Consider the following 23,113-nt stretch of genomic DNA (forward strand, 5'->3'; position numbering starts at 1 on the left):
AGATGATTTTTCACCCCAAAGTTAAACAACATTTCAAAACCAATGAACTTTCTTTCATGAGAACCTCATTTCATAATTTTTTAAAATTAATGCATATTGCAGTGATGATATTGCCATTTATCAAATGTGTCGACTTAATTGGAAGTTTTTTTATTACAAAATAAACTCTACATATAAACTCTTTAGTGCAATAGACTTTGATTCACTTAGACTGGGATCAATCCTAGCCACTAACATTGTCTTAAAAGTCTTATAAGCTTTTCAGTTGATTTTATTGCATACCCAGGATTGAGATCCGTTGGATCAGAGGTCTTTTGTTTTGTGGTGTTTTGTTGACAAGCCCTAGCACTGAGGTGGGGATAGAAGTATTAGTGTCCGCTCAGTTTGGGATTGCTTTCTGCTCTTTGCACTTGCTTTAGGGTGACTTCCACCGGTATTCTGCTCAACTCTGCCTCAATAAAGATATTACGAATAATCTTAACCTCACAGTAAAGATTTTTTTTTTTTGGTTCAATGAAAATATCATTTTATGAATGGGAAACGATTGTGCCATTATCTGCTTCTAAATTAAAGTGTGTTTTTCTTTTTTCTTTTTATTTTATAAAAATGTTTATTTACTTAATTTGAGAGAGAGAGACACACACTTGCGCACTCACACACAAGTGAGGGAGGGGCAGAGACAGGGAGAGAGAGTGTCTGGGCTGACGCTATCAGCCCAGAGCCCAACTCAGAGCTCAATCCCATGAACCACAGGATCATGACCTGAGCCGAAACCAAGAGTCAGACGCTTAACCGACTGAGCCACCCAGGTGCCCCTAGAGTGTATTTTAAATTTCTGATGAGTCCCTTTACTTGTGTAATACTTGTCTGGATTTGTATTAGATCGCATAACTTGTGTTCCCCTCACTTCCAGAATACCTTGTTAAATCGCTTCAATGTAAAGAAAACAAAATGATGCCTCTGATTTTGCCTAAGAATGCTATTAAAAGCAAGATGTAATACCTAGCTTTGGTAGAGCTTGCATATACCTAGCGACAATTAGGGCATTTGACAAAAATAATACCGTGGTATATAGTCCCTACCCTTATTTTGAAGAAAAGAGACATATAGAAAAAAATATATAGAACAAGAAGGTAAAAATTGTAGCAAGCCTTATCTGCTAGCATTGGAATCCTGAAGCTACCCTCTGATGCAGTACTAAACAAGAGATCGCAACCTGAAAAGCCCAAAGATGTCATGCAGCTACTTTAACTACCAGAAACTCCTGGGGCAAAGGAGATAGAATGTACTGAAACCAAGTTTAACACCTGCACAGTTACAGCACCTTTTAAAAACTTAGGGAAGGCACAAAATACAGCAAACAAAACTTGCCTTACTTTACACTCTTGGTCTGAGTGGGTAAGGGAGAGATCATGGGAAAAAGAAACAAGTTGTTACAATAGGAAAGGAAATCAGGATTATAGAAGAGTAATTGGCATACCATAGACACCCCCCCTCCACTCCCCCAGTTACTTTTGGTTAAATGATTGAATGAAATGAGAGAAAAACATACTGGAAATAGTTTGGGCTGAAGCACAAATGTCATCTGGGATTTGCCTGGTGCTGCGTTGGATCAAGTATTAAATTATCCATGTGCTTATTTCTGCCAGGACATATTTTCACCACTGATACAGGACTGCCAAAGAGGGGAAACAAGGAGAGAGCTTATCATGAAAAGAGAGGAGAGTGCTTTCTCCTCTTTTCTTTATCCTCCATGCTTCATTATAGCTCATGCACTTTTATAATATATGACCTCACATTCTAAAGGAAGCCCGGCCTTTCAAAACTCATCAGAAGTTTGTTTGGACTGCTAAGGATTCCATGGGCGTGCCAGAAAATAAATCTACTTAGGCTGATTCAGGAAATCCTTCTGTTCTTTGTCTTCTACTTGGCTCGCCTCTCCTACTTCACTTCCATCCCAAAGCAAGCCTGTTGCCCCTGATAAGTTGTGTGGAAATTTTCCTATAGATTCTTCTTTTTACACACTTAATGTTCAGTTACTGACTTTAGGGTTTTCAAGTGGTTCTCATATTTAATTCTATAAATAACTTTATTGGAGCATCGTTTACATAACATGAAGTTCATCTATTTAAAATATACAGCTCAGTTAACTCTAGCACATTTGTACAGGTGCACAGTCATTGTCACAGTCCATTTTGGAACACTTCCATCCCCCTGAGTAACTCCCCTTGCACCCCTCTGCCGTCAGTCCCCACTCCAACCTGCAGCCCCCGGTAAACACTGATGAGCTTGATTTGGTTTCTGTAGCTATAGTTTTCTGTAGCCTTTTGTAAAAACTTCATCTGAATGTAAGTATCTGACATGTACTTTTAATTCAGAAACTATGCTTACCTTATTAGAATAGCCAAAGACTGGGGTGCCTCAGCCAACTCTTGATTTTGGCTCAGGTCATAATCCCAAGGTTGTGGGACTGAGTCCCTGTCGGGCTCTGTGCTGAGTGTGGAGCCTGCTTAGATTCTCTCTCTCTCTCTCTCTCTCTCTCTCTCTCTCTCTCTCTCCCCCCCCCCTCTACCCCTTTCATCAGCTCACTCTTCCTCTCTCTAAAAAGAAAAAAATAAATAAAATTAAATTAAAAAATAAAAATAGATTTAAAAAGTAGCCAAAGACCAATTAAATTAAGTGGATCCTGTATTTCACTACGAACAGTAACAGAATAAATTAATTAGAAGAACTTTCTTAATCAGGCACCAAGACTTTATTTGTGTGCCTCTTGCTTTGCTGAGTTACAGCTTACTCTCTTTTAGTTGGTATCTTGTTCAATTTTGAGCTATGCATCACATATCTTCAAGATATGTGGTTCAATCTTCTTTCCAACTTTAGGCTTTATTCCACAGTCTATTTTATTAAGATATTTTTCCCCCAGAACTACAAATTATTTATGTGTGTGCAAAGGGAAAGAAAACAGAGATAGCTAATGAGCCCTCCCAGACATTTGTGGATAGATGAACGGGTGTGAGAAGGATTGATTAATTCCACATTTCTTGGGATGTAGAGAATTCATAAGTTGCACCTATTTGAAATAGAATTTCACTCTGTGTGTTTTTATTTAACAGAAGGAATGTGAAACATGTTCTAGCAAGGAATAAAGCATTGCAATGGACTAAGTCGTATGTTTTACCAGAGTTTCCCTATGATGTCAAGTGCATGTTAGCAGAACAAAAGTGTCCCGATCACAGCATGAGGATAAGGATCATTGAGTTTCTCCAGGCCGACATGACTAAGTATCTGGAAGGCTCACTGTGAGTAATAATAGGCCAGACTTCGTGCTCTGGGAGAGGGTCTGTTTTCGGAGTAGAGTAGAATTCATTTGGAACCAATTTTCCTTAGATTTTGGATGACATATTAGTAATAAGTCCAACATTGCCCAATATTTGAATGTCTGCATTGTTATACAGAAGGATTGGAAGAAAAGTGAGTATAATTTGGACTCATAGGAAGGAAATTGGGCTGCTTGAAGTGAAAAATGTCCTTCTTGTTGCACTGAACAGGTATCCCAGCACCCAGCAATACAATGATGTGGTCAACGCCTTGCTGCAAGCCCACCCTTTCTTGGACGAGGATGGCTGTGGCTTTGTAAGTGACCACATGGGGCCCTTCCATCCATCTCAACCCATCTTAAAATAATAGCTCTGTACTGTCCAGTCATTGTATGCCCCATTTCCCCCTCCCTCAGTCTCTGTCCATCTGTGTCTGTGTCTGTTTCTCTTTCTCTGTCTTTTCTGACTAGTTGTCTCTATCTTGGTCTCTCTCTGATTCTGTTCTTTTGGCTCTGTCTCATTCTGTCAGTCCCTGTTTTTTTTCTTAGCTTTGGTCTCTCTCTCTCTCTCTCTCTCTTTCTCTCTCTCACCCTCCCTCCCTCCCCCACCTCTCTGTCTGGCTCTGCTCTCTTTTAAAACCTTCTCTATCTCTCTTGTGTTCCTTTGCCTTTTTATTTTTAATCTTTATTTATTTATTTTGATAATAGTACTTGTAACCCATATTCTCATTTCTCCAATTATTTCAAAAAGTATTTTTAAATGGAGTTTTTAAATGTTTATTTCTGAGAGAGCAAAAGAGAGAGAGGGAGAGTGAACACAGGAGGGACAGAGAGAGATGCAGAGAGAGAATCTCAAACGGGATGCACTGTTAGTGCAGAACCCGATGCAGGGCTGGGTCCTGTGAACCTTGAGATCATAATCTGAGTCTAAATCAAAAGTTGGATGTTTAATCAACTAAGCCACCCAGATGCCCCCCCCCCTTTGTCTTCTTTAAAAAAAAATAGACTTTTTTGATCAGCTTTAGGTTTACAGCAAGAGGAAGGTACAGAGATCTCTCATGTAGCCCTGCCCCCACATGTATAGCATTCCTCCCATTATGAATATTCCCCACAAGGGTGGTACATTTACTACAATGGGTGAATCTATATTGATGCATCATTATCACCCAAGTCCATAGTTTACATTAGGATTCATGCTCGTGGCTGTACATTCTAAAGGTTTGAACAAATATATAATGACACGTACCCATCATCACTGTGTCTTACAGAGTATTTTCACGGACCTAAAAATCCCCTGTGCTCCACCTGTTCCTCCCTTCCACATCCACTTCCTTTGTCTTCTTTGTCTCTCCATCAGCATCTTTCTGTCTCTTCCTCAAAACATGTGTAATGTGGAGTCTCTAGGAAGGGTCTTTAAGGGATATAATACCCAAGTGGTGCCTGGGTGGCTCAGTCAGTTGAGCGTCCAGCTCTTGATTTCAGCTCAGATCATGATCTTGGGGTTGTGGGACTGAGCCCCATGTCAGGATCTGTGCTGGGTGTGGAGCCTGCTTGGGATTCTTTCTTTCTCTCTCTCTCTCTCTCTCTCTCTCTCTCTCTCTGTCTCTCTCTCCCTCTCTCTCTCTGCCCCTTCCCTGCTTGTGTTCTCTCTCTTGAAATGAATAAAAACTACATTAAAAAGTAAAATGTTTTTTTTAAAAAGAGAGACATGTAATACCCAAAAAGAGAAGGATGTGGGGTGCCTGGGTGGCTCAGTCCGTTAAGCATCCTACCTCTGCTCAGGTCACGATCTCGCGGTCTGTGAGTTCGAGCCCCGCATCGGGCTGTGTGCTGTCAGCTCAGAGCCTGGAGCCTGTTTCAGATTCTGTGTCTCCCTCTCTCTCTGCTCCTCCCCTGATCACGCTGTGTCTGTCTTTCAAAAATGAATAAATATTTTAAAAAATTAAAAAAAAAAGAGAGAAGGATATGACACCTATACCAGGGCTATCATCACTAGAAGGAAGTGCCTTCCTTCCTCCTTTCCTTCCTTCTATTTTCTTTCTGTATTTTCAAGAAATGTTTATTATGTGGGGATAGAACCAGAATTTTCTGAGTGGGAGAGTGCCATATATATTCTTTTTTACCATCCAGTCTCAGGAAAGAGATTGGATTCCATGTCTGGAACTAGTAACTATTGAAGCCCAGACTGGAATTGAGGTATTTTTGGTTCTCGTATGACATCCTTTCTAAAGTAAGCTGCTGCATATAAAAGCATACTGCAAAATAAACCTAATTTTCTCTAAAAAAACTCTATACAAAAATCCCAAAAAACTACAAAGAAAACAAACCCAGAGTCCTAACATTGATAATCACACTGATGTGGCTAACAGAATTGATTCTAAGAATGACTTCTACACTCAAGTATACTATCTGCCGATTAATCAGTGTTACTGTGCATAGAGCTAGTTGCATTTTTAGAAATAATTTAAATATGCTGTTTGAATAAATTATATATTCACAGAGTTCAAAATTCAAAAGCTACAGTAGGCTATGAATGGAAAAGTCTCCCTCCCACCTCTTGTCTTCCCCCTAATTTTCCTCCCCAGAAGTAACTAATGCTATCAAAGATTCCATCCAGAGAATATTTGCATTCATGTAAACAAATATATATTTATCTATTTACATTTTGACCTTTAGTTTCATGATTATGAAAGTGAGTCAAATAGAAAGTAATGAATAATGCTTACTTCAATTTTGTGTGCATTTTAGCCACCTCCATCCCCAGTGGCATTAATGAAAGATGGTTAACTGATATGGAGACCTGAAAAATTGCTTAGCATGTTACAGCCCATGTTTGCTTAGCATGTACAGCTCATGTTACATAGAATGAAAGGGGAAACTCTGGTGCATGGTAGATATTTACCCAAATTCTCCCTGCAAGTGTGCGTGAGGTTATGTTTCTAATGTTACAGTGGAAGACAGAAATTTTCTGAGAATGTTAATGTGTGTGTGTGTGTGTGTGTGTGTGTGTGTGTGTGTGTTTGAGAGAGAGTGAGGGAGAGAGAGTGAGCACAAGTGAGCAAGCTCTTTGTCATTTTTAGGGCTAACTTTATTTGCAACTTTTTATTTTCGTAAGTCCATACAGAAGTTGAAAGAATGCTACAATGGGCACCCATATACCCTTTTATCTAGATCAAGGTTTCTTAACCTTGGTAGTACTTATATTTTAGGCTGGATAATTCTTTGTGGTGGGAGCTGTCCTAGGTTAGTTAGCAGTATCCCTGAGTAGCCCCACCCACTCACCCAAACCATTATGACAAAGCAGTGTCTCCAAACATTGCCATGTGCATTCTGGGAAGAGGACAAAATCCTGGTAATTAAGAATTACTGGGGCGGCTGGGTGGCTCAGTTGGTTGAGCCTCCAACCCTTGATTTCAGCTCAGGTCGTGAACCCAGGGTTGTGATTGAGCCCTTGAGCCCCATGTTGAGCAATGGGCTGAGTGCAGAGCCTGCTTGGGATTCTCTCTCTCTCTCTCTCTCTCTCACCCTCTTCCCTGTGTACTCTCTCTCTCTCTACAAAGAAAAAGAAATTCTTTTAAAAAGAATCACTGATTTAGACTCAGTAAGTGTTAATATTTTGCCACATTTATTTTCCCTGTCTCATATTTCTTTATTTGTTTTGGTTGGGCATTTGGAAACAAAAAACAAGTTTCAGACACCATTTCTAAACACTTCAGCATGTATCTTGTAAGGATACGGATGATCTCCTCTACAAGAACGATACCATTTTTATACCTAAGAAAATTAGCAATAATTGCATAATATGATATATAATAATTACATAATAATATATATAACCCATATTCCCATTTCTCCAATTATTCCAAAATATGTTTTTGAAATGGATTTTTTACTATAAAATCTAGTCAAAGATTATTCATTGCATTTGTTTATTATGTCTTTTTAATTTCCTTTTTTTAATGTTTTTTAAATTTATTTTTGAGAGAGAGAGAGAGGGAGAGAGCATGAGCAGAGGAGGGGCATAGACGGAAACACAGAATCCGAAGCAGGCTCCAGGCTCTGAGCTGTCAGCACAGAGTCGGACGTGGGGCTCAAACTCATGAACTGCGAAATCATGACCTGAGCCGAAGTTGGCCACCTAACTGACTGAGCCACCCTGGCGCCCCTTTAATTTCTTTTTTCTAATTTCTTTTATTTTTTTCCCTGATACTTATTTTTTGGACAAGTCTAGTCCAGTTGCCATGTAAGATGTTTCATATTCTAAGTTTGTCTGAAAGTTTCCTAAACATTATATCTGGGTTTAAAATGTGGAGCCAAAACCTGCTGGTGATGCCAGGGACTATTTCATGTACTAGATCGGGTGCCCATAATGTCAGGACTATTTAAAAAATTTTTTTTAATGTTTATTTATTTTTGAGAGAGACAGAGACAGACTGTGAGCAGGGGAGGGGCAGAGAGAAAGGGAGACAGAATCCGGAGCAGGCTCCAGGCTCTGAGTTGTCAGCACAGAGCCTAATGCGGGGCTTGAACTCACAAACCGCCAGATCATGACCTGAGCTGAAGTCAGACGCTTGACTGAGCCACCCAGGCGCCCCCAGGACTATTTTTTATTTCAGAGGAATTAAAGGAGAGCTGTATCCATATAGCTCTTTCCACCCTACTGCCCACCCCACCCCCCACCCCCGCAGCCCCCAGGTGGAAGAGTATGGCTAAGGAGGATGATTATTCAGTGACATGGGATTTTCTACTAAGGCATCTGTGTAAGGAACTCATGGTGCCAGGCATGTATATGATATTATGTATATACGTATATGATATTATGCAATTATTGCTAATTTTCTTAGGTATAAAAATGGTAGATGCTCAGTAAATACTTTCCAATTTGTCTTTTCCCTGTTCCTATCAGACAGTTAATAAGAAGAGAGGGGAGAGGCTGGGAAAAAGAAATTGGCAATTGAAAAACATCCTGGGGGCGCCTGGGTGGCTCAGTCAGTTAAGTGTCCAACTTTGGCTCAGGTCATGATCTCAAGGTTGTGAGTTTGAGCCCCGCGTCAGGCTCTGTGCTGACAGCTCAGAGCCCAGAGCCTGCTTCAGATTCTGTGTCTCCCTCTCTCTCTGCCCCTGCCCTGCTCGTGCTCTAAAATAAATAAACATTAGGGGTGCCTAGGTGGCTCAGTCGGTTAAGCGGCCGACTTCAGCTCAGGTCATGATCTCGCGGTCCCTGAGTTCGAGCCCCACGTCTGACTCTGTGCTGACAGCTCAGAGCCTGGAGCCTGTTTCTGATTCTGTGTCTCCCTCTCTCTGACCCTCCCCCATTCATGCTCTGTCTCTCTCTGTCTCAAAAATAAATAAATGTTAAAAAAAATTTAAAATAAATAAACATTAAAAAAAAAATTAAAAACCAAAAAAAAAGAAAAAAAATCCTAACAGTTGAGTGCTATAATACTTCCCACCACATCAGCAGGTTTAGAAGGACTTCAGAGCTGTAGGAAACATGAGGGGAAAAGTGTGTTTGCATTATTTCATATTTTAAGGCTAAGAAGAATATAAACTATCCATTATTTCTGTGCTGTTGTAAAACGGTGGTGGCTGAGGGCAGACCCACAAGCTTGTGGGAGGTGATGAAGAGTCTCTGACTCATACATAGCTAGGAGCTTAATCAGAGTCAGAGCTGTCGGCTGACCTCAACCCACAGCACTCCTCTCCAGGGCTTGGAAGGTTTTATGAACAAACGGCACTTTACTTTACAAATAACTTCCATGAGTAGCTATTCATTTCAGTCTCCCAAAGCCCAGTGCAGTTTACGGCACTGGTCTGGTTGTTCTATTTCATAGCTGTGGAAACTAAGACAAAGGTTACTTGCTGACGGGTTTCTTGGCTAATACACACGAGGCCTAGACCCTGGGCCTTCCCAGTGGAAGTCTTTCTTCTGAAGGGTAGGGAATAACCCATAGAAACTTAAGCCAGGGAACAAGGAATGGCAAAATCTAAGTGCTAGCCACGCTACTAATGTGATTTCAGTGGCATTCCCATTTGCCCGGGAGGAAACAGAGCTTAGAAAATGTGCCCAAAGTCACCCAGTCTTGGGCCTATTCAAGCATAGTGCACTGCCGGAAGTCAAGGGGCTGAGAAGCAGCCTTGAGGTTCAGGTTTTAAGTGTAGGGATACTCCTCACGCACTAAGTTCCTCACCAAGCAAGGCCAAAACTCTGAGTCTTGCTTCTAGTCTGTTCCTTTGACACCTGGGTCCCTCTGCATCACAGAGGACTGACACAAGGTGCCCAATATTTGTAGTTTCAAGATGCATCAGGCACTGTGCTGGGCTTGGTGGGCAAAGCAGACATGAACCTGCCTTTGTGTGCTTCCAGCCTAATGGAAGGAAAGGAAAGAGAGAAGGAAGGAAGGAGGGAGGGAAGGAAGAAGAGAAGGAAGGGGGGAAAGTAAAGAGAGGAAGAATGAAAAGAACAGAACAGAAAAGCATCACAAAGATGAAGGTAAGGCACCAGTGTGGTAAGTGTGGACAAGGAAAGGTGAGAGCTGATGACCAAGGGAAATGAGCTTCTAGGGCCTGAGAGGTCTCCATAAAGAAGTGATGGCTGAGCTGAGATCTGGAGGCAGAGCAGGGTTAACTAGATACTAGCAGGGTCAGGGAGGACAGGGATAGAGCTTTCCAGGCCAAAATCAAAGGCCCAGCAGAGGAAGAGCATGTTGGCTCGTTGAGAAAGCCCAGTTGTGTCCCTCAGCTGTTGCCCATGTCTTTGATCTCCCAAACACTGCACATGGCAGACAGATTCTCTCAGAGCTCAGATCTGACCATCTGCTTTCTCCCTCAATGTGGCCTAGGAGGACTTCTTAGCCTGGCTTTGCAGCTGGATTACCTATAAAGCCTTGAAAAATACAGACATCCAGGCTCCACTCCGACCTACTGAATCAGAATCTCTAGGGTCTGGGCCAGCAGCATTAGTGTCCTTGGGAACCTGTAAGAAATGCAGATTCTTACATACCCTGACATACCCAACCACAGACTCTGAAAGACTAGCCCAGCAACCTGTGTGTGTGTGTGTGTGTGTGTGTGTGTGTGTGTGTTTATTTTGAGAGGGGTGGGGGAAGAGCAAGCATGAGTGGGAGAGGGGCACAGAGAAAGGGAGAGAAAGATAGTTCCAAGCAGGCTCTGCGCTGTCAGGACAGAGCCCGACATGGGGCTTGATCTCAGGAACCGTGAGAAATCATGACTTGAGCTGAAATCAAGAGTCAGACACTTAACCGTCTGAGCCACCCAGGTGTCCCAGCAACCTGTGCCATCCTGGAATTGAGATTTGGGTTAAAGTTTGAGAACCATTGCTTTAGAGGAAGAACCCAGGACAAAAGTTCCCTATGAGATGCCGATGTAACCTGTCCACTGACAGGGGTTTGAAAAGATCTGGTTCTGGATTACCGTGAAGCTCCTTTATGGGGTAACCGTGCCTTTTAGGATTGAGCTCACTTCTCTCTCTTGCCTTATTTCCTAGCCTATTCTCTGCCATTCCCCATGGTGACCTCTGCTTCCCGGTCATGCATAGCTCTTGGCAGCTTTCCAAATGGCACGAGCTATCCCTCTGTCCACTGCACAGGCTGCTTCCTCTGCCTGGAACTTCTATCTACCCCTTACAAGGCATCCCACCTGGTGTCTCCAACCCCCTGGTGTAGTTTTCTGACACTGAGATCTAAACCTCAGCTCACATGTGCCTCCTACAGGAAGGCTTCTGTGGTCTCCTAGCACAATGTAAGATAATGCTGTCTCTTCCCCTGTTATAACACTGTTCACTCTGAATTGAAATTACTCATCCCTCTGCTAGACTGAATGCTGTGTCTGCCTGAGCCCTCCTCTCTCCCAGGGAAGAAACCTGGTCTTTGTGTTTGAAAGAGCACATGCTCCACAAATATCTGGGGAATGAATGCCAATAGTATTCACCAACGCGAATTTCAAGGGATGACAGAAAAAATGTTTAAGAAAATGCATCAATTCATATCTGCATAAGCCAGTATCAGTTCTTTCTTCGAACCCAGTGGAAAAGTGGCATGTGTTGTGGAGACAGCAAAGTATGGTAGAAAACATCCAATTTGGGGCACCTGGGTGGCTCAGTTGGTTAAACATTTGACTTCGGCTTGGGTCATGATCTCACAGTTCGTGCTCTGCATTGGGCTCTGCATTGACAGCTCAGAGCCTGGAGCCCGCTTCACATTCTGTGTGTCTCTCTCTGCCCCTCCCCTGCTTGTGTGCTCTTTCTCAAAAAATAAACAAACATTAAAAAATATTTAAAAGAATGAAAAATCAGAAATAAATCCATTTAGTTTATTATTAAAAAAAAAAGAAAACATCCAATTTTGGGAATTAGAAAACTCCAGTGTGGCATTGGGGGATATATTATTATTTTTTTTGACTCTGTTTCCTTAGTTATAATTTAGAGATTATAATTTTTATGGCAATATCACAAGATTGTTGTGAAGATAAATGGAAGGATAGTTCTATTAATTTTACTATTGTGAGGTGAAAAGAATTGCAAACCCAAGAGTGATAAAGACTGTATTTTTTATGTGGGATTATTCCAATCTCCTTGAAGAGTAACTGTCTTGTTTTGTTAATTTATGCAGTTTTTGTGGAAACGAGCTCTCAAAGATCGCTTTAAATATGTTCGAAGACCCATAGAAGATGATGAACAAGTGGTGAGAAATAAATGTAAATTTGGACACCGAAGAGGCCAGACCAAGAAATTTCTTCCGGATACAAACTCTGATGAGATTAAAATTGTCCGGATAAAAGTAAGATTGGATATTTAAATATTCTGTTTATTTGTTGACTGGTGATTAAGGCTACTAAGTAACAGCATCCACGATCACTAAAACAGAATCAGATATTCTTTTTGAAAATTGGAGGTAGGGAAATCTGTTCTGTGTGACTAATAATATGAATGATAATATTTCCAAAAGAGGGCTTCTAAAAACAGTTTGAGCAGAGTGTGTTATTCATCATCTCATGTTTATTCTTACGCAACCTTCGAAAAACCTGGAAACGCCCTTATGTTCTGGGTCTTTGAAACATTTCTCTTCCTCTCATCATAAAATATATCTTATGTTCCGGCTGTTCTTATGGCTACAGATGGTTTTAAAGACTCATCTCGTGGGGTAGCCTCTATCCCCAAGGTTTCAGGGAGGAAGGTAGGCCATGTGCATGGATATAAACCCCATCTGGCTCTTCCCTTGCCCAGAGGATCCCCTGTGCCAACCCTGCGGTGCCCCAGGCCTAAGGGCCAGGCAGCGCCTATAGATCTATCCCTCAGCAGGGGGGTTTGCTGTAAGTAATGTGCATGCAGGTCCTAATTATTGAGATCCTATAAATATCCCTACCTCAGGGCCCCCAAATATGGTCCAGAACAAAAAATGGCCCCTGCTAATAAAGTGAATGAACTCCTTAAGGAAGGATGTCCAAACTACCAAGTATAGAAGAAGTCATATCCCGTGACGGCCAATTGTGTTTCCACCCCAATCCAACATGAATATGTAATCCTTACTCTTCGCCACAGATGCATTGATGTTAGTGATTGTACTTGGTGTAAATATTCCATTTTCATTCTTAGTTGGTATATTTATTTGATCAAACTAGAGTAGCCCATCTGGGTTGTCTCAGTTTTATTACTACTACCTGTAAGCTCCAGGGAGCAGGAATATTTTTAAACATGTTTTGCAAAACATTCATCCCCACATCATAAAAAAGAAAAAAAATTAGATGAAGGTGTGTACATTTTAAATATCTTATAATTTTCAGTAAGATTTCCAAGTCATAGGCCAGTTAAGATAATAAAACTTCTATGCCGGCTCTTCAACAAAAAGACAGGTGAAAGGTAAAGATTTAGTGGTGTAACTTTTTAGAAGTTTTGACTGCAATATTCCAGTTATAAACAATACTCATGATAGAGGCACCTGGGTGGCTCAGTCGGTTGAGCGTCCGACTTCAGCTCAGGTCATGATCTCATGGTTCATGAGTTCAGGTCCCACATTGGGCTCACTGCTGTCAGCCTGTCAGCGTGGAGCCTGCTTTGGATCCTGTGCCCCCCTCTCTCTGCCCCTCCCTTGCTTGCGCTTTCCCCACCAAAATAAATAATTATTTCTAAATAAATAAATAAATAATACTCATGATAACACAGAATTAGATTTATTTTAATTATCTTTTATCCTCTTAAAAATAAAAAGTCACTTTGTAAAGGGACATAATTATGTTACACATAGATTGGCTTTTTCACAAAATTTGATTTTCAGTATACGAAAAATAGAGCTCCTTTCGAAATAAATTAAAGGTTTGCAAATTCAGTTTTCCTTTTTGTTCTATGATGCATGGCCTATCAAAATTCAATGGAATGAAATAATGGTAAATCGGAAGATGAGCAATTGTCGCTAGCACTGGAACTCAAGGGCACATTCGGGGGAGTCAGGGATCACACAAACCAAATGGCAGCTCCTCTCTTGTTGACACATCATCACTGAACCAATCTCTGCACTTCTCTCTCAGTTCCTTCTCAACACTCTTCATGTGATGACACCCTTCGCGAATCTTCCCTTCTTTTCTCCTCCCCCAGGCCCCCAAGACAAGCCTGAATCCTCAGATGAATCCTGCTAAGATCCATGCAGGGGATTTTGCTACAACACACACACACACACACACACACACACACACGCACCCAACACAGATGAATGTACCAGGGTCCGAGATGAGTTAAGTTACAACAGAATTTAGTTTTGACCTTCCTACCAGCCAGCTGGGGCAAAAAAAGATTCTAAAGTGGTCATTGTTCACACCTGAAGACACAGTGTTTTTTCTGGCAAACATATCTAATCGGTCAAGATTTACTTTTCTCCTTCTTACAAATGGAGCCACAGATGGCTGATTCTTTCTAAGACTGTAACATCCGTGTCTGTGACCTGCTGTTTTCTAAAGCCCAAACCTTTAAGGAATGGGAGAAATTTTACACTCGAATATTACAGAAACAGTGTGCTTCTGTATTTTTTACCCTGAACAGTGATTAAGCAAACGGAAAAACCCTAAGAAGAATGGAAAGACAAATCCACTGAATATACCACTTATCTCGTGGAATTTTATACTTCAGATAAATTGCCTAAATTACTTCCCATCTCCAGCTTGAACTTCTGATAGCTCCTTTTCAATATCTTTAAGATTTCTGAAAATTAAAGACATTTGGATTAAGATACTTTGGTAACTTTCACATCTTTTAAACTTTCTTGCCCGGACATAATATTTCCATAATACAGAAAACAGTTATTTCCTGTGCGACAGAGCTGGAAAATGCTGATGGACGCAAGAAGTCAGGAGTCAGGCTATTTTCTCAAGGGCAGGGAAGTGGGTTTGGATGAACTAGAGGAAGGTTTTGGAAAGGAAAAAGGAGGAGGGGAAGAGATTTTCATTTGTTTTGTTTCATTTCTGTTATTTCTCTTTTGATGGTTGGGAGAAATTTACAAAGAACTGAAGGTAGATGTCTCTGTGAAGGAAGGTGGTTTTCTTACCTTTGTCTCATGGGCTTCTGCAGATAACCCAAGCAGCTGCTGAGTTTGTTTGGGTCTGAGTATTGGCCACGGACGTTTTATCCCTAACTTTCCTCCCATCCCAATCTCCCAGGCCAGTTTAGTGCTGCTTAAACTACACTATGAAACCCAGAGCATCCACAGTGTTAAAGTATCCACCCGTGAGTCCTAAATATACCCAGGTTGCTCATATTCTGCTGCTAAGACTTATCACCACGTTGTATGGATGGCTGTACTTGTGAGAATCCCAGACTATGTTTTCAGACCAATCCTACAAAATACTGAGCGTTTTGCAATGTTTAAAAATCTTTTCCCAACCCCATGACCTCATGTCACGGCTGCTTGTATGGTCATGAAGCCAAACTCAACAGCTGTGTTATCGCTCTTATGCATCTGACTTTTAGTTTTAGGTCTAAGCAATTTGCAACCCTGTGAATTGATAAATCTATTTCCTTTGCTTAATTGTCTTTGACTATACTCTGTCTTATGTTTATAAACAGAGGTATAATTAGATTCTCAAAATGGCAGACTTAACTGAGTAATTTCATACGTTGCTGACATCTTGTTTAAATGACGACGACACTGGCTTTAAAAGCTTACACGAACTGGGGCACCTGGGTGGCTCAGTTAGGCATCTGACTTTGGCTCAGATCATGGTCTCGCACGCAGTTTGTGAGTTTGAGCCCCGCGTCTGGCTCTTGTGCTGACAGCTCAGAGCCTGGAGCCTGCTTTGGATTCTGTGTCTCCCTTTCTCTCTGCCCCTCCCCTGCTCGTGTTCTGTCTCTCAAAAATAAATACACGTTTAAAAAAATTTTTTAAAGCTTACATGAATTGTATAGAGCTGCGTGGCAGGGTAGTGGAATTTTACCTTGTAGTATTTGTGTGTGTGTGAAAAATCTCAGGTGTAAATTAGAGTTGAGGGAGTCAAACTCAGTTCATGGTGTATCATGGTCATTGTCCTGTGTAAGCCTCGCTCTTGTTCTGTACATTTCTTTGTGTTCTCCTCCCTATCTGCTCTTCCCTCACTTCTGCCCTTGGGCCACCAGTCCAAAGCGTTCCGTATGCATCTTTTTATCTATAAGTGTTCCAGTTGGGTTTATATATATATATGACTTAATGTAAATGGTATTCTAGACTTCATTCTTGTTTCACTTTTTTCACTAATACTCTCTGAGACTCATTCACATTAGTGTATTCTAGCTCATGATTGCAGTGATTATAACGTACTGTTTACCTCAAGCCCTGTTCCTCCCCCACCAGGAGCTGTGTGGTAGGGAACACCGTCATACATGTCTGCTTCTGGCCCTACCTGTGTGTTACTTCTCTGGGTTGTGTACCCAGAAGTGGAGCTGATGGGGTGGAGGGTGTGCATTTACTGCATTTGACCACTTCCTTGCCAGATGACTTTGTCTTGTTACCACAGCCATGCGTCCCCTTGTATTCCTGCCAACCCCTGGCATTATTCAGCCTTCTAAACTTTGCCAAGTCTAAGAAGCATCAAGGGTAATCTCATTCTTGCCGTGATTTGCATTTCCCTGGATAACTAATGAGTCTGAGCATCTCCCCACATGTTTGTTAGCCTTGTGAATTTCTTCTTTTAGAAAATTCTCTCTTTAGATCCATTGCCCATTTTTTAAACGAGTTAGCATCTTTTTCTTGTTAATTTGTAGGAAGCAGTCCTTCCCGTGCCCTAAGCCACAAAGACGTTCTCCTACTCTTTGTTCTATTAAATTTATTGTTTTCACTTTCGTGTTCAGACCTTTAACTCATCTGGAGTCCATCTTCTATACACTATTAAGTAGGGATCGCCACATAATGAGCCGCTTTCTCAATACCAATTACAAAACAATCCATCCTTTTCTTATCAGTTTATGGTGACACTTTTATTGTATATTAAGTTTCCAAATAGACATGGGTATGTTCTGGGCACTATCTCTTTATTCCATTAGTCTATCAGTCTGTTTTTAATGCCATTGCCACATTACATTTGATGACTTAGTGTTTATTCCTTAGTATCGTTTAGTGCTTAGTGTCGAGACATTTTTGTTCCCTGTGGAAGATGTGTTGGGTCAGGGAAGTCCCTCAGTAGAGAGGTTTCTGATCAAATTCATCCTCATTTTTCAGAATAAGGGGAAGGACAGGAGATCCTTCTCTCGGGAACCAGTCCCTGGGACTCCTCTGTCACATCTGCCCTCCCACAGGAGAACTAGAGCCTGGGCTAGTGGTGCCACATTCAACTGGGAAGGCTGGGCCAAAAGAAGGTTCTGGGCATCTGTCAGCACAGGCAGCTCCGGGATAAGCTCTGTCTTGCTCACGGGGAAAGCCTTCTGTGACATGATGGGGATTCCCAGCTGGAGGAACCCTGCTCCTGTCTTCCTGGGATGGAGGTAGCGGTGGCATCTGATCTACCTGAGGCACTGAGTGTGGATCCTTACACGGTCACAGCCTGATGCTTGTCCTTTCTTGAAATCTCTATGCCAGAGGATTTCTTGGCGGTCCTCTTGGGCCTCTGCCAAATGCCCCGTTTGAGACACTGGGATGTCAATAAACTTTCAAAATGCTTAAATTCTTCTTTACCGCTTTTTTGACCAATGCATGCATTTCCTTTTAGTAAGTAATTGAGGTTTCTTTCAGCCAACAGAGCCCTCAAACTATTATAAACTTCTTCTCATGGGATATAAGCAACTTTGATAATAGCCAATGCTTCTTTCAAAATTTCTTAAAAAAAAAATTGGCTTCCCCCTTTCCGGTGTCCATTTCTTTACCTTTTATGGCTGATCTTTTCGTTTACTTTGAAAATCTTCTCCTCTATCTTTGTGGGGTAGATTAACTCTAAATTGGATAGTTGGTGAAAATTTATTTTGTGTTCTTGAAGCAGGATAGAAAGGACTCTGAAGTTTCTACAGGAGCATTGCTTCTCTCTTTCTAATTTTTTTAAAACTGCAATGAAGTTTTCTCAGTTCGGGAATTTTTAATGTGATCTTTAAGTGCATAAATTATTTTATCTTTGTTAGTTAATTTAACCTGTTTTTAGTTTCTTTTTAATAGTTTTCAATAAATAACTTAATTCTATAAATCACTTTCTTCAAAACTCCCTTCAATATCATCTTCTAGGGGTCCTCATTTTATGATGTACTTGTTATATCCCGTTCCGAGTCCTTACAATCCATGTTATCTTCTCCAGGAATAGCAGCAGTTCTAGACTTCTAGTCCCTCATTTATCATCTGCTTATTGTGGTTCTGTTCATTATTGAAACTGGGGTATTGAAGTCTCCAACTTTTATGATTACTGACTTGTCTCTTTCTCCCTCAATTCTGTCAGTTTTTACCACATGAGTTTTGGGACTCGGTTATTAGGGGTATATCAGTTTATAATTGTTGTATCTTCCCAATGGGTTGGCTTTCTTCCCATTATAAAATATCCTCCTTTGACTCTAGGAACAGTTTTTGTCTCAAAGTTTATTTAGCCTGATATTAGTAGCCATTCCCTCTCTGTTTCGGTTTCTGTTTGCATGTTATACCTTTGCCCATATTTTTATCTTTAAGCAATTTGTGTCATTAAATCTCAATTATGTCTCTAGTAGACGAGATGTAGTTGGATCATTTTTACAGTCTTGTCTGCCAATCAAATATAGTTGCTGATAAGATAGAATTTGTGTCTCCTGTTTTGATATTTGTGTTTTATTCATCATCTGTTGTTATTTTATTCTTTTCAAAAAAATTTTAGGGGCACCTGTGTGGCTCAGTCAGTTAAGCGGCTGACTTCAGCTCAGGTCATGATCTCACGTTGTGTGGGTTTGAGCCCCGTGTTGGACTCTGCCCTGACAGCTTGGAGCCTGGAGCCTGGAGCCTGCTTCAGATTCTATGTCTCCCTCTCTCTCTGCCCCTCCCCCGCTCACACACACACACACACACACACACACACTCTCTCTCTCTCTCTCTCTCTCAAAATATAAATATTTTAAAAAATTTAAAAAAAAATTTTTTTTGATGTTTATTTATTTTTGAGAGAGAGGGCAGAATGTGAGCAGGGAAGGGGCAGAAAGAGAGGGAGACACAGAATCTGAAGCAGGCTCCAGGCTCCAGGCTCCAAGCTGTCAGCACAGAGCCCAACGCGGGGCTTGAACTCACTGTGAGATCATGACCTAAGCCAAAGTCAGATGCTTAACCGACTGAGCTACCCAGGTGCCTCCATTATTTCATTCTTTAATTACTGCCTTCTTTTGTGTTAAGTAAACATTCTCTAGTGTAATAATTTAATTTCCCTTCTTGTTTACTTTAGTGTATATACATTTTTAGTTATTTCCTTAGTGGTTTCCCGGAGAAATAGAACTAACATCTTAAATTTCAATAATCTAGTTCGGGTTAATATCAATTTAATTATAATAGCATACAAAATCTTTGTCCCTATATGGTTCCATCCTTCTCCCCTTTTGTGCTGTTATTGTCACATAAATAACATTTTATACAGTGTATATCCAACCACATGGGTTTATAATTACAGCTTCATGCAATTGTCTTTAAATTAAGATAGGAGAAAGGGTTACAAACAGAAAATGCATTTATACTCTCTTTTATGTTTATGACCTTTACCAATGTTCTGTTTTTTCATGTGGATTTAAGTCATAGCCTAATGTTCTTCCATTTTTCTGCTAGTGACCAATTCTCTCAGTTTTTATTTTTTTGGGAATGTCTTAAATCTCTCCTTCATATTTGAAAGGTGTTCTGCTGAATATAGAATTCTTGTAGTTTATTGTTTTCTGGTTTGAGTATTGGGTGTTCTGATATCTCAGTTAAGTGGTTTTGACTGTAGCCAACAGAAAATCCTTTCTAAAACCGGCCCATATTATAAGGACAGCTATGCTCTCACATTATAAAAAACTCAGAGGTAGAGGAGGGTGGGCATTATGACTGCTCACCATTTTAACCATCTTGTCTCCCCCAGATATTCAGCACGATTGTTACTTCTCCACTCCCTTGAAATCGGGAAATCAGGTGTGGCCACGAGACTGACTTTAACCAAGGAATATGAGTAGAAGTGACATGTTCGTGGACGATCCGGTGTGCAGTGCCCCTCTTCTCCTTTTTTCTTTATGTGCGATGCCTAACAACATTCTAGGTGGTGGAGCCAGGTCCTTGGGTGAGGAGGATGACGAGTTGGGCCCCAATATGGACATATCACAGGAGTAACAAATAAACTTCTGTTGCTTTAAGGTTCAGCCGCTGTTAGGCCCAGCAGCATAACTGTGCCTATCCTGACTGATCTCGGGGGCTCCCAGCACAGAATGTTAGGCTTTGGATCCACATCTCAGTGATTCTCTCTGTGTTGGCTTCATGAAGTGACAGGCATTTTTGAGGATCCAGCTGATCCTGCCATCCTTCCCAGGGATTTCATAGTCTGTATCTTTGTTCTATATCCGGATTTCAGAGATCTATGAGAAGTATTACCATATGTCATAATAAAAGCGCTTACAACATAGGGAAACTTTGCTTTATGTAAAAAGTACCTAGTTTTCACATATTCAGTGAATCCATTTGGAGATTCTTTCTAGTTCCTCAATACAGAGCAGATCATCTCCATTGTGACCTTGTTAAGGGCATTTCTCAGAGTCTGAAACATGGAGGAAACAAAGTAATATTGCCCCATCTGAGGTGGAATATCCTATCAAACATGTCTTGGCAGTTTCTTTCAAGAGATTAACCTGTGCTTTTTATTTATTTATTTATTTTAAATATGAAATTTATTGTCAAATTGGTTTCCATACAACACCCAATGCTCATCCCAACAGGTGCCCTCCTCAGTGCCCATCACCCTCCCCCCCACCACCCCCCATCAACCCGCAGTTTGTTCTCAGTTTTTAAGAGTCTCTTATGTTTTGGCTCCCTCCCTCTCTAACCTCTTTTTTTTTTCCTTCCCCTCCCCCATGGGTTTCTGTTACGTTTTTCAGAATGCACATAAAAGCGAACACATATGGTATGTGTCTTTCTCTGTATGACTTATTTCACTTAGCATAACACTCTTTCCAGTTTCATCCACATATACAAAGGCCATATTTCATTCTTTCTCATTGCCAAGTAGTATTCCATTGTGTATATAAACCACAATTTCTTTATCCATTCATCAGTTGATGGACGTTTAGGCTCTTCCCATAATTTGGCTATTGTTGAAAGTGCTGCTATAAACATTGGGGTACAAGTACCCCTATGCATCAGTACTCCTGTATCCCTTGGGTAAATTCCTAGCAGTGCTATTGCTGGGTCATAGGGTAGATCTATTTTTAATTTTTTGAGGAACCTCCACACTGTTTTCCAGAGTGGCTGCACCAGTTTGCATTCCCACCAACAATGTAAGAGCGTTCCCGTTTCTCCACATCCTCTCCAGCATCTATAGTCTCCTGATTTGTTCATTTTGGCCACTCTGACTGGCGTGAGGTGATATCTGAGTGTGGTTTTGATTTGTATTTCCCTGATGAGGAGTGACGTTGAGCATCTTTTCATGTGCCTGTTAGCCATCTGGATGCCTTCTTTAGAGAACTGTCTATTCATGTTTTCTGCCCATTTCTTCACTGGATTATTTGTGTTTTGGGTGTGGAGTTTGGTGAGCTCTTTATAGATTTTGGATACTAGCCCTTTGTCCAATATGTCATTTGCAAATATCTTTTCCCATTCCATTGCTTGCCTTTTAGTTTTGTTGATTGTTTCCTTTGCTGTGCTGAAGCTTTTTATCTTCATGGGGTCCCAATAGTTCATTTTTGCTTTTAATTCCCTTGCCTTTGGGGATTTGTTAAGTAAGAAATTGCTGTGGCTGAGGTCAGAGAGGTCTTTTCCTGCTTTCTCCTCCAGTGTTTTGATGGTTTCCTGTCTCACATTCAGGTCCTTTATCCATTTTGAGTTTATTTTTGTGAATGGTGTAAGAAAGTGGTCTAGTTTCATCCTTCTGCATGTTGCTGTCTAATTCTACCAGCACCAATTGTTAAAGAGACTGTCTTTTTTCCATTGGATATTCTTTCCTGCTTTGTCAAAGATGAGTTGGCCGTACTTTTGTGGGTCTAGTTCTGGGGTTTCTATTCTATTCCATTGGTCTATGTGTCTATTTTTGTGCCAATACCATGCTGTCTTGATGATTACAGCTTTGTAGTAGAGACTAAAGTCTGGGATTGTGATGCCTCCTGCTTTGGTCTTCTTCAGTATTACTTTGGCTATTCGGGGCTTTTTGTGGTTCCATACATATTTTAGGATTGCTTTTTCTAGCTTCGAGAAGAATGCTGGTGCAATTTTGATTGGGGTTGCATTGAATGTGTAGATAGCTTTGGGTAGTATTGACATTTTAACAATATTTATTCTTCCAACCCATGAGCACGGAATGTTTTCCCATTTCTTTATATCTTCTTCAATTTCCTTCATAAGCTTTCTATAGTTTTCAGCATACAGATCTTTTACATCTTTGGTTAGATTTATTCCTAGGTATTTTATGCTTCTTGGTGCAATTGTGAATGGGATCAGTTTCTTTATTTGTCTTTCTGTTGCTTCATTATTAGTGTATAAGAATGCAACTGATTTCTGTACATTGATTTTGTATCCTGCGACTTTGCCGAATTCATGTATCAGTTCTAGCAGACTTTTGGTGGAGTCTATCGGGTTTTCCATGTATAATATCATGTCATCTGCAAAAAGTGAAAGCTTGACTTCATCATTGCCAATTTTAATGCCTTTGATTTCCTTTTGTTGTCTGCTGATGCTAGAACTTCCAACACTATGTTAAACAACAGGGGTGAGAGTGGACACCCCTGCCGTGTTCCTGATCTCAGGGAGAAAGCTCTCAGTTTTTCCCCATTGAGGATGATATTAGCTGTGGGCTTTTCATAAATGGCTTTTATGATGTTTAAGTATGTTCCTTCTATCCCAACTTTCTTGAGGGTTTTTATTAAGAAAGTATGCTGAATTTTGTCAAATGCTTTTTCTGCATCGATTGACAGGATCATATGGTTCTTATCTTTTCTTTTATTAATGTGATGTATCACATTGATTGATTTGTGAATGCTGAACCAGCCCTGCAGCCCAGGAATGAATCCCACTTGATCATGGTGTATAATTTTTTTTATATGCTGTTGAATTTGATTTGCTAGTATCTTATTGAGAATTTTTGCATCCTTATTCATCAGGGATATTGGCCTGTAGTTCTCTTTTTTTGCTGGGCCTCTGTCTGGTTTAGGAATCAAAGTAATGC

General features: G+C 40.7%; 1 protein-coding gene across 1 annotated transcript in view; it reads left to right on the forward strand.

Annotated features, from left to right (window-relative positions):
- SAMD3 (sterile alpha motif domain containing 3) overlaps positions 1-23,113 on the forward strand; it is a 56,822-nt gene that overhangs the window by 18,808 nt on the left and 14,901 nt on the right. The window contains exons 5-7 of the mRNA XM_019420628.2: positions 3,114-3,299; positions 3,549-3,633; positions 11,947-12,114. Of these exons, the coding sequence (XP_019276173.2) occupies positions 3,114-3,299; positions 3,549-3,633; positions 11,947-12,114 (439 nt within the window). The remainder of the gene's footprint in view (positions 1-3,113; positions 3,300-3,548; positions 3,634-11,946; positions 12,115-23,113) is intronic.

This window comes from Panthera pardus, unplaced genomic scaffold (genome assembly GCF_024362965.1).
Source record: "Panthera pardus isolate Hobbes unplaced genomic scaffold, ASM2436296v1 HiC_scaffold_17, whole genome shotgun sequence".
NCBI classification, from domain to species: domain Eukaryota; kingdom Metazoa; phylum Chordata; class Mammalia; order Carnivora; family Felidae; genus Panthera; species Panthera pardus.